This window comes from Erythranthe guttata, chromosome 8 (assembly GCF_056151865.1).
Source record: "Erythranthe guttata isolate IM_541 chromosome 8, IM_541, whole genome shotgun sequence".
Taxonomy (NCBI): Eukaryota; Viridiplantae; Streptophyta; class Magnoliopsida; order Lamiales; family Phrymaceae; genus Erythranthe; species Erythranthe guttata.
This window is the reverse complement of record NC_142540.1, coordinates 3987389-4000000: the sequence shown is the minus strand read 5'-3', so window position 1 is coordinate 4000000 and position 12612 is coordinate 3987389. Positions and strand designations below refer to the sequence as shown.

The window sequence follows — 12612 nt, the reverse complement described above, 5'->3', positions numbered from 1 at the left end:
GAGACTACATGTCCAGTCCTTGAAAATTTGCATAATCACACTTGAAAATAGCAAAAATAATGTTTGAAGTTAAAACTGTATTGATAAAATTGAAATGATATTTACCATTTCAGTTACTTAGAGAGGTGAATAATGTTGTTTCAATATTATTTCATTTTCCGATGTCAAGGCAATGTTGATGGTCGATTTCAGTCGATGAGCTAGATTAAACAACTTGCGTCAATAAAAAGCTACAACAAAACTCTCGAAATCGAAATTTGCATACCACGATCCGTTTTTCTAAGAGAGAAATTCAACAAATGAAAAAAAGAAAAAGAAAAAAACACATACTATTTAAGAATATTAGTGTTGAAGGGCTTTTTTAAAAATTGACCCATAATACAAATTAATCAATTCGTTAAAATGTAATACAAAATTGCTAAAATAACATGTTTAGAAAAAAAGAAGAAAAAAAATCAACTATTTATATGATATTTAATTTTAATAAAATTAAAATAATTGCTATTTTTTTATTTTTTAAATTTTAGATAAATATTTAGGTTTTGAATCATAATATAAAAATATAAACAAGTACTTAATTAAAATTGCTGCAAATAATCGAAACCCCAACACCAGGGTTTTAACTTCTCAGCCAACACCAGAATCTCCGGCCACCACGTCGGCGGAAAATGGCGGAGTGGGTTTGCCGTACGCTGCGAGACGGCGGTTTAGAAGGGGAGCATGCACCCGCTCTCACCATTAACGACACAATCAGCTGTTCCTTAGCCCCCTTCGTCTTCGATCACATCCTCTCCCAGCTCTCCTCGTTCATTGTCTCCCAAAAATCTCCCTCAAAGTCAGTCTAAATTCATTTTCGCCCTAAATTTCATTTTAATCCGAAATTTCTTTAATTTTATGCTTCCTTCTAATACTGTGATTATGCAATTGATTTTTTTTGCTCCTCCGGCAGTGGTATTGTGTTGGTTGCCTTTGCCCAGAGTCCGTTGTACTACGAGCAATTGCTGAAGAGCAAAGGAATTGACGTCGTCTCTTCAAATATCTGGTTTGCAATTTTAATTTGGGGATCTTTTTTGATGAATTATTGATTGTGATTGTGATTGTGTTGTTCTGTTTCCGCGAATGGAAAATCGAATTAGGTTTAAGGTTTTGGATTGTTATACGGATCCGTTGGGTTGGAAAACCAAGCTCGTGGAGAGTGGGAGCGTAAAGCAATTATCTCCCGGATCTTCAGTACATGTTAAATTATGTAAAAACGTTAAGGACTTGGATGCGATATTGTCGTCAGTTCTTGAACTTGGGAAAGGTATTGATACTAGTATATGCAACTAATTTGCGGTTTATGTAATTAAGTAATTTTAAATAGATGAGTTTTATGATCACACAAATATGGTGTTTGTTTTGTGGCAGAACTGTCTGGAGATGGAAAGGGCCGGTTTGTGATTGCCATAGATTCGGTAATTTTCGGCTTTTTAAGATGAAGTTAACAGTTAATCAACATATATCTATCAGTATCTCCTAATAATGCTCGACTATTGTGTACATTTCCGATTCTGTTCACAGATCAGTGAGATGCTAAGACATACATCTGTGTCGTCAGTTGCTGCACATATAAGCAACCTCCGGAGTCATGGTATGTAATTTCGTTTTGATAACTATGAAACATGATTATTGTTTACGCCAGAAATGTTTGTGATCATGTCGAGTTTTGGTTGAAGTTGGATCACAGTATTATGCAGAAACTGTTATTTTTTATGTTTGTAACAATAGTAAGCCGTATGTGTTGGTGTGTTACAAGTCCTACAGTCACTTACTACAATGTAATGGTCATAGTTAAATGGAATCTTGAATGTAATACTCCAAAATGACAAAGAGAAAATGAAGGAGTATTCCAAATTAGAGAGTTCGGGACCCTACTTCCTGGAATACACTACTATCCAATCCCAATCAGCAGCGATAGTTTAGATCATTTATATTTAGTAGTATTTGTTATGCAGATGCACCAGTCATGCAAGTGAAAAACTTCAGGCCAGAACAAAAGGCACGTTTCGTTTTGAAAACAAATTAATAACTCCTTCAGTCGAACTCGTAAAAGAAAATTTTGTTGCTGTAACGAAATAGTGTCCGATTGGCTTAAAGATTAGCCGTTTATAAATATCATGTTGATTCCAGATCATTAGCTTTGTCTTACGAGGAAGCTAATCCACTTTGAGTGGACTTTCTCAGCAGCTTGAGATTCTTTGAAGAGAAAACTCATGCTTCTTGGTTAAGGCTCCAATTGAAAATTTTATGTTTACAGTATTTTTCTAAGCCCATAGTTTATTAGAATAAGATGGCTTATTATTACTGAAATGCAGCCTCTATTTGTATGTAATTAGTCTTATTGGCCACTTAGTTGAGTGAAAGGTGGCTGCCCCTCTATTTTCATTTTTTCGTACTCATTCTTCACTACTTGTAGAAGCATTCATTTGTTTGTACTTCGTAATGAAGTCTCCGTTTATCAGTATCCTAGATAATCGAAGGGGATGGAATACAATCTTACCTTCGTCAATAAATTCATAAAAACTCGAAGAAGACAGAGAAAATTGTACTACTGAATCTGAGTCCCAAGCTAAACCCTTCCGTTGTTTCTTTTGCTTGATTTCAGACCGAGTGTTTAGCTTGTTCTGGTCACTTCACTCCGATCTGCATGAGAAACGGGCTACTGCAGCTCTCGAGTATATATCCTCTATGAAGGCTACTATAGAACCAATTGTTCTGCCCGAGGATAGACAAAGAGGAAACGCAGAGAACCTTTCTTTGATGGAACGTAATTTAAGAAGAGGAAAGTTCTGTGTGCATGTTAAACGTAGAAACGGACGTGTTCGAATGATGGTACTCCTCTATCCATGTATGTCTTTACCTCACTACATTTTTACTACTCGCAGTCTCTAACAAGAAAGATATATTTTATTCTCAAATGCTGTTAGTTTGAAGAATTTCACGTCGAGAAATCAGGCATCAAATTCGCACCCGTTTCTTCAGAAAACGAAATAATTGCTCAAAGCCTAGTGCCTAAGGTAGCTTGACTTACTTATACTTGCTCTCTAATGCCATTAGTAAATCATAAGCTACACATTACACATATTCTCAGATGAGAAAATACTCGTTTCTTGGCAGGTCCAGTTCAATCTGCAGTTGTCTGAAAAAGAACGAGATGACAGGGCAAAAGTTGTTCTTCCTTTTGAGCATCAAGGTACACAAGCATTTTTTGTAATTAATATATATATATTTGTGAATAATTTTCTTGTTTCGCTTGTGAGTTTTATTGACGAGCTTAAATTGTGCCTACCAAAGGAAACGGCAAAAATATTGAAATATATGATGGTCGAAAATCTCTGGATGACACCAACACTTCTGTTGAGAAAGTAGACTCGAGCAGGGGCGAAATCGTCTATTTTCGTGATTCAGATGATGAGATGCCCGATTCAGATGAGGACCCTGATGATGATTTGGACATATGATTCTCGATTTATTTTCTCGCAATTGCTATTACTAGAAGCTACATTAGAAACAGCCATTTTTTATGTAAGACAAATTTGGCTCTAAAACACAGGAAATTTGATCCATGGAGGTTTTGAAGTGAGTCAGAGTAGGGAAAACTTCCATTACAGCATATTTGCCCAATTGTAAGTTTAGGTAAAAACCTTAAATTAATCTATGTTGTATTTATGTTAAACAAAATTGTATCAGCCATTTTCTGCTTCATTTGATTCAATAGGCACACATGAGTTCAAGTTTGGTTGCACACTAACCAACATGCAAAATTAGAGTAAACCCACAAAGCAAAACGTCAATATTCCAAACTGATTCCAATGTACAGTTACACGTCTATAAATTAATGTAGTCGGGACTAGCAAAATATTAAGTTATCGAACTAATAATGTAATACGTTTTCACCGAGTCGGGACTGCGAGACATTATTAATTAAGCGAGATTATTAATTCATCAAGTATTAATCTATCGAGGTTCTGCTGTCGTATGAACGAATTTGATGAATAAATTAAATGAAGTAAAAGCAGTCTTTGGCTCCTCAATATGACCAGAAAAAACCAAGGCCATGATTTGAACCCTAAACACAAAACACACAAACACACAATGATTTGTTATTAGAACACCTAAAAGTTGGACAAACAATTAGGAACAACAACAATGGCTTGCAATAGTATTATTTACACTCGTTAGATAAATAGTTTTATATCCGTACGAAAAACGAATATTGCAAGATGAACGTACCTCAAGACAAGATGACAAGTCCAAGATATATTGCTCCAGAAAGAAATACTAATGATATTATTCCCCTGCAATGAAGTTTTATCGACGAGTTTAGTATGCCATGATTTTTACTTTTTTTTTTTTTTTTGGCAGAAATCGAGTATTAAGAAACGACAATAACATCGTTTGTTATCAGATTATGAATAAATATCCGATATTCAATCGTAAATATACATACCAAATGACGCCCCACCCAACTCCAGTACAAAAGCAGGGGCAAAGTTCAGCAAACTTCTCAGCATCACTCGTGTGAACTCTTCGAGATATCAAATCATCGTATATATCTGCATTATATTTTATTATTAGATATATATACATATGCATACATTATTGGCGATAGCGAGTGAAATTAGTACCGTAAACCGAGAACAAACTATTCATAACACCTGCCATTTCAAGAGAGAGAAAATCGCGTAAGAAACATAAAAGTCGTAAAGAAATATTAATGGAAAATCGAGTTGAATGTATAATAAAAAGGATAAACTTTTATACCAATGAAAAGAATAATGTAGCGAAGGACACGCGCTTTAGTCGTTTCTTGCAGAACCCAGATAACAGCAATAAAAATAATAAATCCTGACAAATTAACGCACATTAACGATTAATTATATCGCGTTCGATGAAATTAAAGTCATTTCAAGATTAAAATACAAGATTGATTAATTATCCTACCAATACAAAGCCCTCTCAATGTCCACTGCCAAAAAAAAAAAAAAAAAAAAAAAAAAAAAAAAAAAAAAAAAAAAAAAAAACGGAATTAGTAAGATACATTATTAGACATAAAAATACGACACTAAATCGGTAAATCCCAAGGAATATTCTCTAAGAATATACTTACGTTTTTTGCAATAAAGAGCACAATGAGAAGGGAAAGAATAAGACAACCAGCAGCAATTCTTGCTGTGAGCAGATTTGTCGATGCGAGTATGAGTGCCATACCCCAAAACGACGAACCAAGATCTATATATATAGCAGGGAGCATTATTTTATATATAATAAACGAAATAATTCAATTCAGCAAAACAAAAATAAAAATGAAATACCGAAGGGAAAAAAGAGCGTTACATCCAGCTGGCAAGATCAGCCAATACACACCGCCACGTGTTTGAGTCATGCCGCCTTCGTTAGCGTGAACTTGCATACCTTCTACCTAAATATGCATGAATTGAATTCGAACATGCATTGCTAAACGAAAGCTTTCGGACAAGTTCTAAACTAATTATTAACTACCGCTTCTCTTCTAATAAAAGATTAATTCCTACCTCGCCGCATGTAAGTTTACAAGCAATCGCATGGCTAGCTTCGTGAAGAAATACGGTTATGAGCTTAAACGGGGTTAGTAGAAACGTCCTCCATAACTGTACGTTAAAATCGCCCTCGAAAAGAATTAGATTAAAATAAATAAATATGTCCAAATTAAATTACACTAGACTAAGCTGGATATCTCTAAACGTTGAACGAATCGAATCGAATTAATAATGTAAGAAATCTCAATTGGGCTTCAAAAATAAGTGAAGATTAATTAACATCATCAAGATTTTGATACTATTAGTTTCACCATTGTAACCGGTCATCCAACAGGTCAGGGTTGGACCGAGTCAACTCGGCTGGACCGGTTCAACTCGGTTGAACCGGGTTATATAAATTATTCAATTTTAATTACTGAAAATAGGTGCAGAGTAGAAAGGATCAAAGAGCAAAATCACAAGAACAGAGGATATACATTTTGCATAAAGATCCTCTAATCTTTTATCTACAGCAAAGAAAAAAATACAGAAGAAAAATCAGAAATACTTACAGCGAGAATAACAACAGTGAAGATACCAATGCTGGCAAGAAATACTATTTGTTCGTGCCGACAACATTTGTTCAGCTCCCAGTTCGGATTCATGCTGTAATTTCTGATTTTTTTTTTTAATTGAAAAAAAAATTAAAAAATAAATAAATATCAAGAATCTTGAATGGTGAGAAATAGTTTACTGAGGTGGGCAAATCAAGAGCCCATTGGAGGAAGAAATAAAGCTTTGATTTATTTAAGGTTTATTAATTATTAATTTAATGTATTAGAGAATTCGGATTACGAGGAAGAAGAGTATGGTGTGTAACTGGGAGTTGGGAACGATGGAGGTGTATGGGGATAGTATGGGATTGATTGCAGACAATCGCCGTTTCCCTTAAACGACTTTTGTCGTTTAGTCGTTGACTTTTCGGTGGGAAATTCTATAGGTTTTACCGATAAGGTAACGAACGGTTTAGAGTTCGAGTCTTCCCTTTCCTACTTCCTCTTATAATTCACTTGAATTTTACTAAGAAAAAAAAAAAGAAAGAGATGGACCTTATAACTAACGTTAAAATTAAAATTGAAAAGATTCTCGAATTCGTTCTCCATAATATTTGCAAGCACTAAGTACTTCTTTAATTCACAATCATTAACTTTTGCATTTGAATAAGTTTTTACAGACATCGTCTAAATATGCAAAATCAAAAGTCTAATGAGACCATGTCTGTCGATAAAAAAATTCGTATTCGAAAATCAATGGAAAAAAATTGACAATTTCGTCAAAATAGGACGATAAATTCAATCTCACGTTTCTTTCTCCACCAACTAGGTCTTCCTTATTATTCGTTTATAGTATCATATGTCGTTAAAATCAACTTGAAGCTTGTGAGTCCCGCAAAAATGATCTAGCAGTTGAAGTCAGCAACCCTGTATTAATTGACTTAGATTCCAACCCAATTGTCAATATATATTAATACAGAGTACAATTTTAAACTAGAATTTCATGATAAGAAGAACACACATAAAAAGTGATAGGGATAGAGACTTTGAAGTGGGAATATGGTATATAGTTGTTTCTTTTATTTTTTGGTCACATGGACAACTGGTCACACAAAGATGGATATTATAATAAATTAATAATAATAATAATAATAATAATAATAATAATAATAATAATAATAAATAAATAAATAAAAAGTAGAACACTATCCTTTAAATTCTTTATTTATCATTAGTTTTTGCGACATTTATTCATATTAATTAGTTATATTTAACTCAGCTATAAAAATTGAAGTCCGCAATTAAAAGATATTTTTCGATAAAATCAGTGGTAACAATTTGTAAAATAAATATAATATAAAAAATCAAGTATCTCACGAGTAAATTAATTAATCCGCAGAGAAATTAATCTAAACTAATCCGATATATTTAATCGAACAAGATATTTATTAATTATCTTTGAGTTAATTTATTAAATATAAATAAATGTAATGGGCCCCACAGTGGGAAGAGAAGAGAAGTATATAAATGGGTTTTGGGCCCTTTTAGTTTGTATAGGTACTTGACCCGTTTTCCTTGCTCCAAACTCCAGGTGGGTCAGGCAATTAAATTACCGTTTTAACCCTTTTGAACAATTAACCAGCACTACTTATTTTTATTTTCAATTATAATATTATTAATAATGATTTCATATGTTTCTTCGTATAGTTTCGTTTAAAATCCAATTTTAAAATAATAAATCAGCATTAATTAATTCTTTTAGGGATTATTTAATGGAATTTCAATTTGCTAAGTAAAATAACAGCAGACATATACCAAATGCTACCAAATAATGATTTTTGGTTTGTTTGGTGCACATGTCTGTCTTCATTATGTCCCACTTCTGCACTAAAGGAAAAAAAATATATAATTTATTTAATAAATAAATAAATAAAAACAAGTCTTCCTCATTACTTTGTCCCCCACCCCCCACACAACCCATGGATGGGGCAGGGGCTGCCACGATACACATATAATTATTTCATTTAAATAGCTACAAAATTACTAAATTTTTGGAACTATAAAACATCTAAAATTGCTTATTGATATAACTTTTTTTTTAGAAGAAAAACTTGGATTTATTCAGCATCAATCTTGGAGTTTACAATATTCTGAATTACATTGGACAAGGTCGACTGAAAGTAGAAACCTTTGAGTGAAAGTCGAGCTACTTCATGAGTGCGTTGCGTGATTGTTGTTCCTCTTGGTGCAACGAAAATAAACGTAATATCAGTAGTACGTATCTCCATCAATCGCTAATATAACGACACTAGCTAGAATCCCTATATGTTGCCACCCTTTATTTCGTGTAAATTCAATTACGAGAAATATGTTACTTTTGCCCTGCTGATGTTGGATCAAAGAGCTCCGTAAGACAGCTCAAGGACCAACCAATGCAATCTGCAGTACGAGGCCTCGCAATTACTCCCTCGTTCCCTTAATATTTGTCACTTTTGCCATTTTTTTCATATTTCAAATTATTTGTCGTTTTACTATTCCAATGAATAATTAATTGCAATCTTTCAATTTTGCCCTTCCTCACTCATAATTAATTGAAATATAATTATTTAAAAATCAATTAATGGCATGAGCATTTTAGTGATTTACTATACTTTTTGCTACTATCCATGCATACTTATTGAGTTTCTTAATATGTGTGCAACTAACAAAAGTGACAACTATTGAGGGAATGTGAAAATAATAAATGGTTTGCTTGGCTCATTGATCTTCAAGAGAAAAAGAAAATAATTTAACATATATTAAATATAAATATATTGAATTAAATTATTTTTTTCACTAATTTTTTTGTTCTAAATGAAGTGACAAGAATTAAATTATAGTGAATTTGTAAAACTGCGTCAACGGTCAACTGTTCATCTTATAAATAGTGCAGTGTGACTTTTATATGTACACAATTACTATTTGTCTTGAATTTTCAATTTTGGTTTCTTGAAAAAAGTCCTCAAAATTGAATTCGTACCCACTCCACTACCTTCATTACTTGTCCAATGAATAATTAATTAATTAATCAAATCTTGCATGCAAAATATTTTATTAATGTTTTGTTTTTGTCCATTTTCAAGTTAATTATGTGTATTTTTCACTAATTGATAATATATATATATATATATATATATATATATATATATATATATATATATATATATATATATATATATATATATATATATATTAACTTCTTCCCATCCATATATATATCAGCGTCCTTCTCGATAAGGATCCGAAAATGGCGATGGAGATCGAAGTTTTACCCGACAGCCCGAACGTGGCTATGAGCCCGGCCCGAATCTCCTTTTCACACGATCTTTCACGAAACGACGCCGTTGTAGTCCCCGCCGCCGCCGAACACCACACCCGATCAACAAATTCAGCCACTGAATTCGACTTCTGCGTTTTCCGGGAAAGCTTCGAGCAGGAATATTCTTCCTCCTCCGCCGACGAGCTTTTCTTCGACGGCAAGATCCTCCCGATCGAGATCAAGAAAAAATTGCCTCCTCCCTCGCCAATAAGAGCAGCTCCGCCGCCGCCGCCGCCGGAAATTGAAGAAGAAAAGCAGAACAACAACAAAACGTCGTCGTTTTGGGGGTTCAAGCGAAGCTCGAGCTTGAACTGCGGAAGCGACTACGCGAGGAAGCTATGCCCGCTGCCGCTTCTGTCGCGGAGCAATTCGACCGGCTCGACTCCGATCGCCGGCGGCGGCGGCGGCGGCGCTAAGCGGTCGTCGCAGGTTTCGAACAATCAGAAGCAGAATTTCGCGAAATGCTCCACCGCGAACAGTTCCCTGAAGCATTCTTCGTCAAATAATCACCAAAAACCGCCATTGAAGAAGAGCAGCTACGGTTCTTACAGCAGTAACGGGGTTAAATTCAATCCAGTTCTGAATGTTACTCCGGCGAATCTCTTTGGCCTGGGTTTAATATTTTCCGGCGGAAAAGACCGGAGTAAGAAGAGATGATTATCTTAATTAACTCAGCTTTATTATTTATTATTATTATTATTATTATTATTATTATTTTTTTGTGATTGAACAAAATTAATAGTAATTATAGGAGATTTTCAGAATAATTCCGTACTATAAAATTTTTATTCACATACAATAATTGGCAAATCGCACGTAAAAAGATACTGATTGATTGAAACGGCTCAATATACTTTTCACCGAATGTATCATAAAAATAACCGAAAGGGGTTGGTCGATAGATTTCTGAAAAGTTAGTTAGCCTCTAGCTTCTTTAGTTGACAAGTTTGGTATGCTATTTATGGCAAATTAATCACTTTTATTAAAGCTAAGTGATTATCACTCCATATTATAAGAAGCTCTAAAAGCTCCATATGCCAGCCATTTTTGTATTTCATTTTTTTCTCTTTTTGATGATTGCCATCAATTTATTTGTGGGACCCACTAATTGGTAAATATATATTATTATTTATAGTTGGATGTATTTAATTTATCTAGAGTAATACATTATTTTGTGATTATAAGATTGTGACAAATGTGGCCATGTTATAGCTTTTCATATCAAATTGTGAAATTGTATGGGTAACGAATGATAACGACTAAAGATTTGAGTAAGAAACAATTATAGAGGCCCAAATTTCACAAGATTGATAAGCCCAAAAGAAGAAATAAGTTTGGTCCACTTCTTGTACTACCAAATTTAACAACCGTTGACCGTAGGTCGAACTTGTCACACATGGTTAATTTCGTCTCTTGTATTGTGTGCAAACTACTATACGAGAGTGTAGATTTGATTTACCCAGTACACCTATAATTGGTTACAAATTCCTTTATTAAAAAAAAAACATTTTTTAAACCCCACTTGAATTTTATGGTATTTATAAATTATAATATTTGAGTTGAAATAATACACATTCACATATATTTGTAAAAGAGTTAACTCGCCATTTTGAATTATTGGATTACCATGATTGATAAGTCTACAAGAATGCATTTTTTTTTGTTTTAACTGCAAGAATGCATTTGAAAGTGACGAATTTGACTATGGTTTTAGCTATTGAATCCTCATTTGATTTGAAATCAACATTTTTCAAGAATTGAAGAAACATTAGAAAGAGATTAACCCAATCAAAATAACACTAGGTCCAACATTTCTACAATTGAGATTTGAAACCCAATCAAACCTAAGCAGATCTTGAAACAACTTCTTTGTTATTCCTTTTCAGTGGGGGAATCAGTACAGGGTCGGGGGGGCCATGACCCACTAACATATCTCAATTTCTATTATTTTATGTAATTTTTTTATGTGTATAGTATCCACAGTCGCCCTTAGAGATTTTTTAATGCATTCGGTCTCCGATGATTTAAAATCCTAACTCCGTTAAAGAGAGAGATTTGAACTTATCTTCATGTTCCAATCTGGCAATTGTACAAGAAGGAGGGCCCCACTCCAGATGAAAGTGGGACCCACATGACGTGGCGATGTCTGTCACATCTAAAAGTCATATTGCGTGCACCCGCGTCACGTGCGGCCCCGCGACATATCCAACGCTCAAAATCTAATCTCACATCTCAGCAATCTATATTATATATAAAACTAAGATACACAATCAAAGTTTTCTAATTGAGGAGATTGAGTCCACATTTTATTATTAATTTCAAAATAACCCCACTTACCATAATCACCATATTATTATGTAATTGATTTCACATAATTAATTTTTAAATTTTATCTCTCCTACATGTCAAAATAGTGTCTTTTTATTGGTTATTTAGTTTCCTTTTTTAATCCATTTTTTCATAATAAATACGTTAATTCTTTTTTTGGGTTCATTAAATTTTATACACAATATTATATTAATTGCAAAAAAACTCAAATTATCATAATCATCTATATTATTAATTAATTAATTTGACATTATTGATTTTAAAATTTTATCTCTCCTACATGTCAAAATAATGTCTTTTTATTGGTTCATGAGTTTTTTTTTTTTTTATAAACAATATTTTGATTTAAAAAACGTAGGACTTAATTGCAATTTTTATAATTTCACAATTGAGTAAATTTTATGCACAATATTATATTAATTGCAAAAATAACCCACTTACAAGAATCACCCATATTATTAATGAAATAATTTCACATTTTTTGTTTCAAATTTTATCTCTCCTACATGTCAAAATAGTGTATTTTTATTGGTTAATGAGTTTCTTTTTTTATAAACAATAAATATATCTATATAATATATAAATTGAAACCCTCATAGCTTAAGAAATCGATATGTGACATATCTATGTGACATCCACCTCATATCTCATGTGGCATTTTTTATTCCATTATAATCACAATATTAATATACACACATTAATTAATTATTTAATGCAATTACCGATAATAGATGCATATTAATTAAAACTTACCAACTTAATATAAGATATTATTATTTTGTGTATTAATTTGATTTATATCTTTTCCATATTTCATAATATCTTATATAAGAGT

At 32.9% G+C, this 12612-nt stretch overlaps 3 protein-coding genes across 4 annotated transcripts; 2 read left to right on the top strand and 1 right to left on the bottom strand.

Annotated features, from left to right (window-relative positions):
- Window positions 1–482: 482 nt before the first annotated feature.
- Window positions 483–3742, top strand: LOC105974179 (elongator complex protein). Its single transcript, XM_012999250.2, has 9 exons — window positions 483–835; window positions 950–1042; window positions 1137–1303; window positions 1408–1454; window positions 1561–1630; window positions 2645–2871; window positions 2967–3056; window positions 3157–3232; window positions 3334–3742. Exons 1-9 carry the CDS (start codon window positions 669–671, stop codon window positions 3498–3500), a joined length of 1104 nt encoding a protein of 367 aa, XP_012854704.2. The 5' UTR covers window positions 483–668; the 3' UTR covers window positions 3501–3742.
- A 67-nt stretch (window positions 3743–3809) lies between these two features.
- On the bottom strand, window positions 3810–6467 carry LOC105974187 (uncharacterized). 2 transcript variants are annotated; one of them, XM_012999256.2, is made up of 10 exons: window positions 6110–6467; window positions 5574–5669; window positions 5377–5461; window positions 5150–5271; window positions 4984–5008; window positions 4804–4887; window positions 4668–4697; window positions 4490–4595; window positions 4273–4337; window positions 3810–4108 (listed from the first exon to the last, which is right to left on the bottom strand). In XM_012999256.2, the coding sequence occupies exons 1-9, from the start codon at window positions 6200–6202 to the stop codon at window positions 4274–4276; spliced, it is 705 nt and encodes a 234-aa protein (XP_012854710.2). In that variant the 5' UTR covers window positions 6203–6467; the 3' UTR covers window positions 3810–4108; window position 4273. The 2 variants fall into 2 exon arrangements, with proteins under 2 accessions (XP_012854710.2, XP_088677837.1); XM_088821711.1 differs by having other exon boundaries at window positions 5574–5687; window positions 6110–6340.
- Window positions 6468–9319: 2852 nt separating this feature from the next.
- On the top strand, window positions 9320–10115 carry LOC105976042 (uncharacterized). The gene has a single exon (XM_013001326.2). The coding sequence runs from the start codon at window positions 9378–9380 to the stop codon at window positions 10104–10106; it is 729 nt and encodes a 242-aa protein (XP_012856780.2). The 5' UTR covers window positions 9320–9377; the 3' UTR covers window positions 10107–10115.
- The last annotated feature ends 2497 nt before the right edge of the window (window positions 10116–12612 follow it).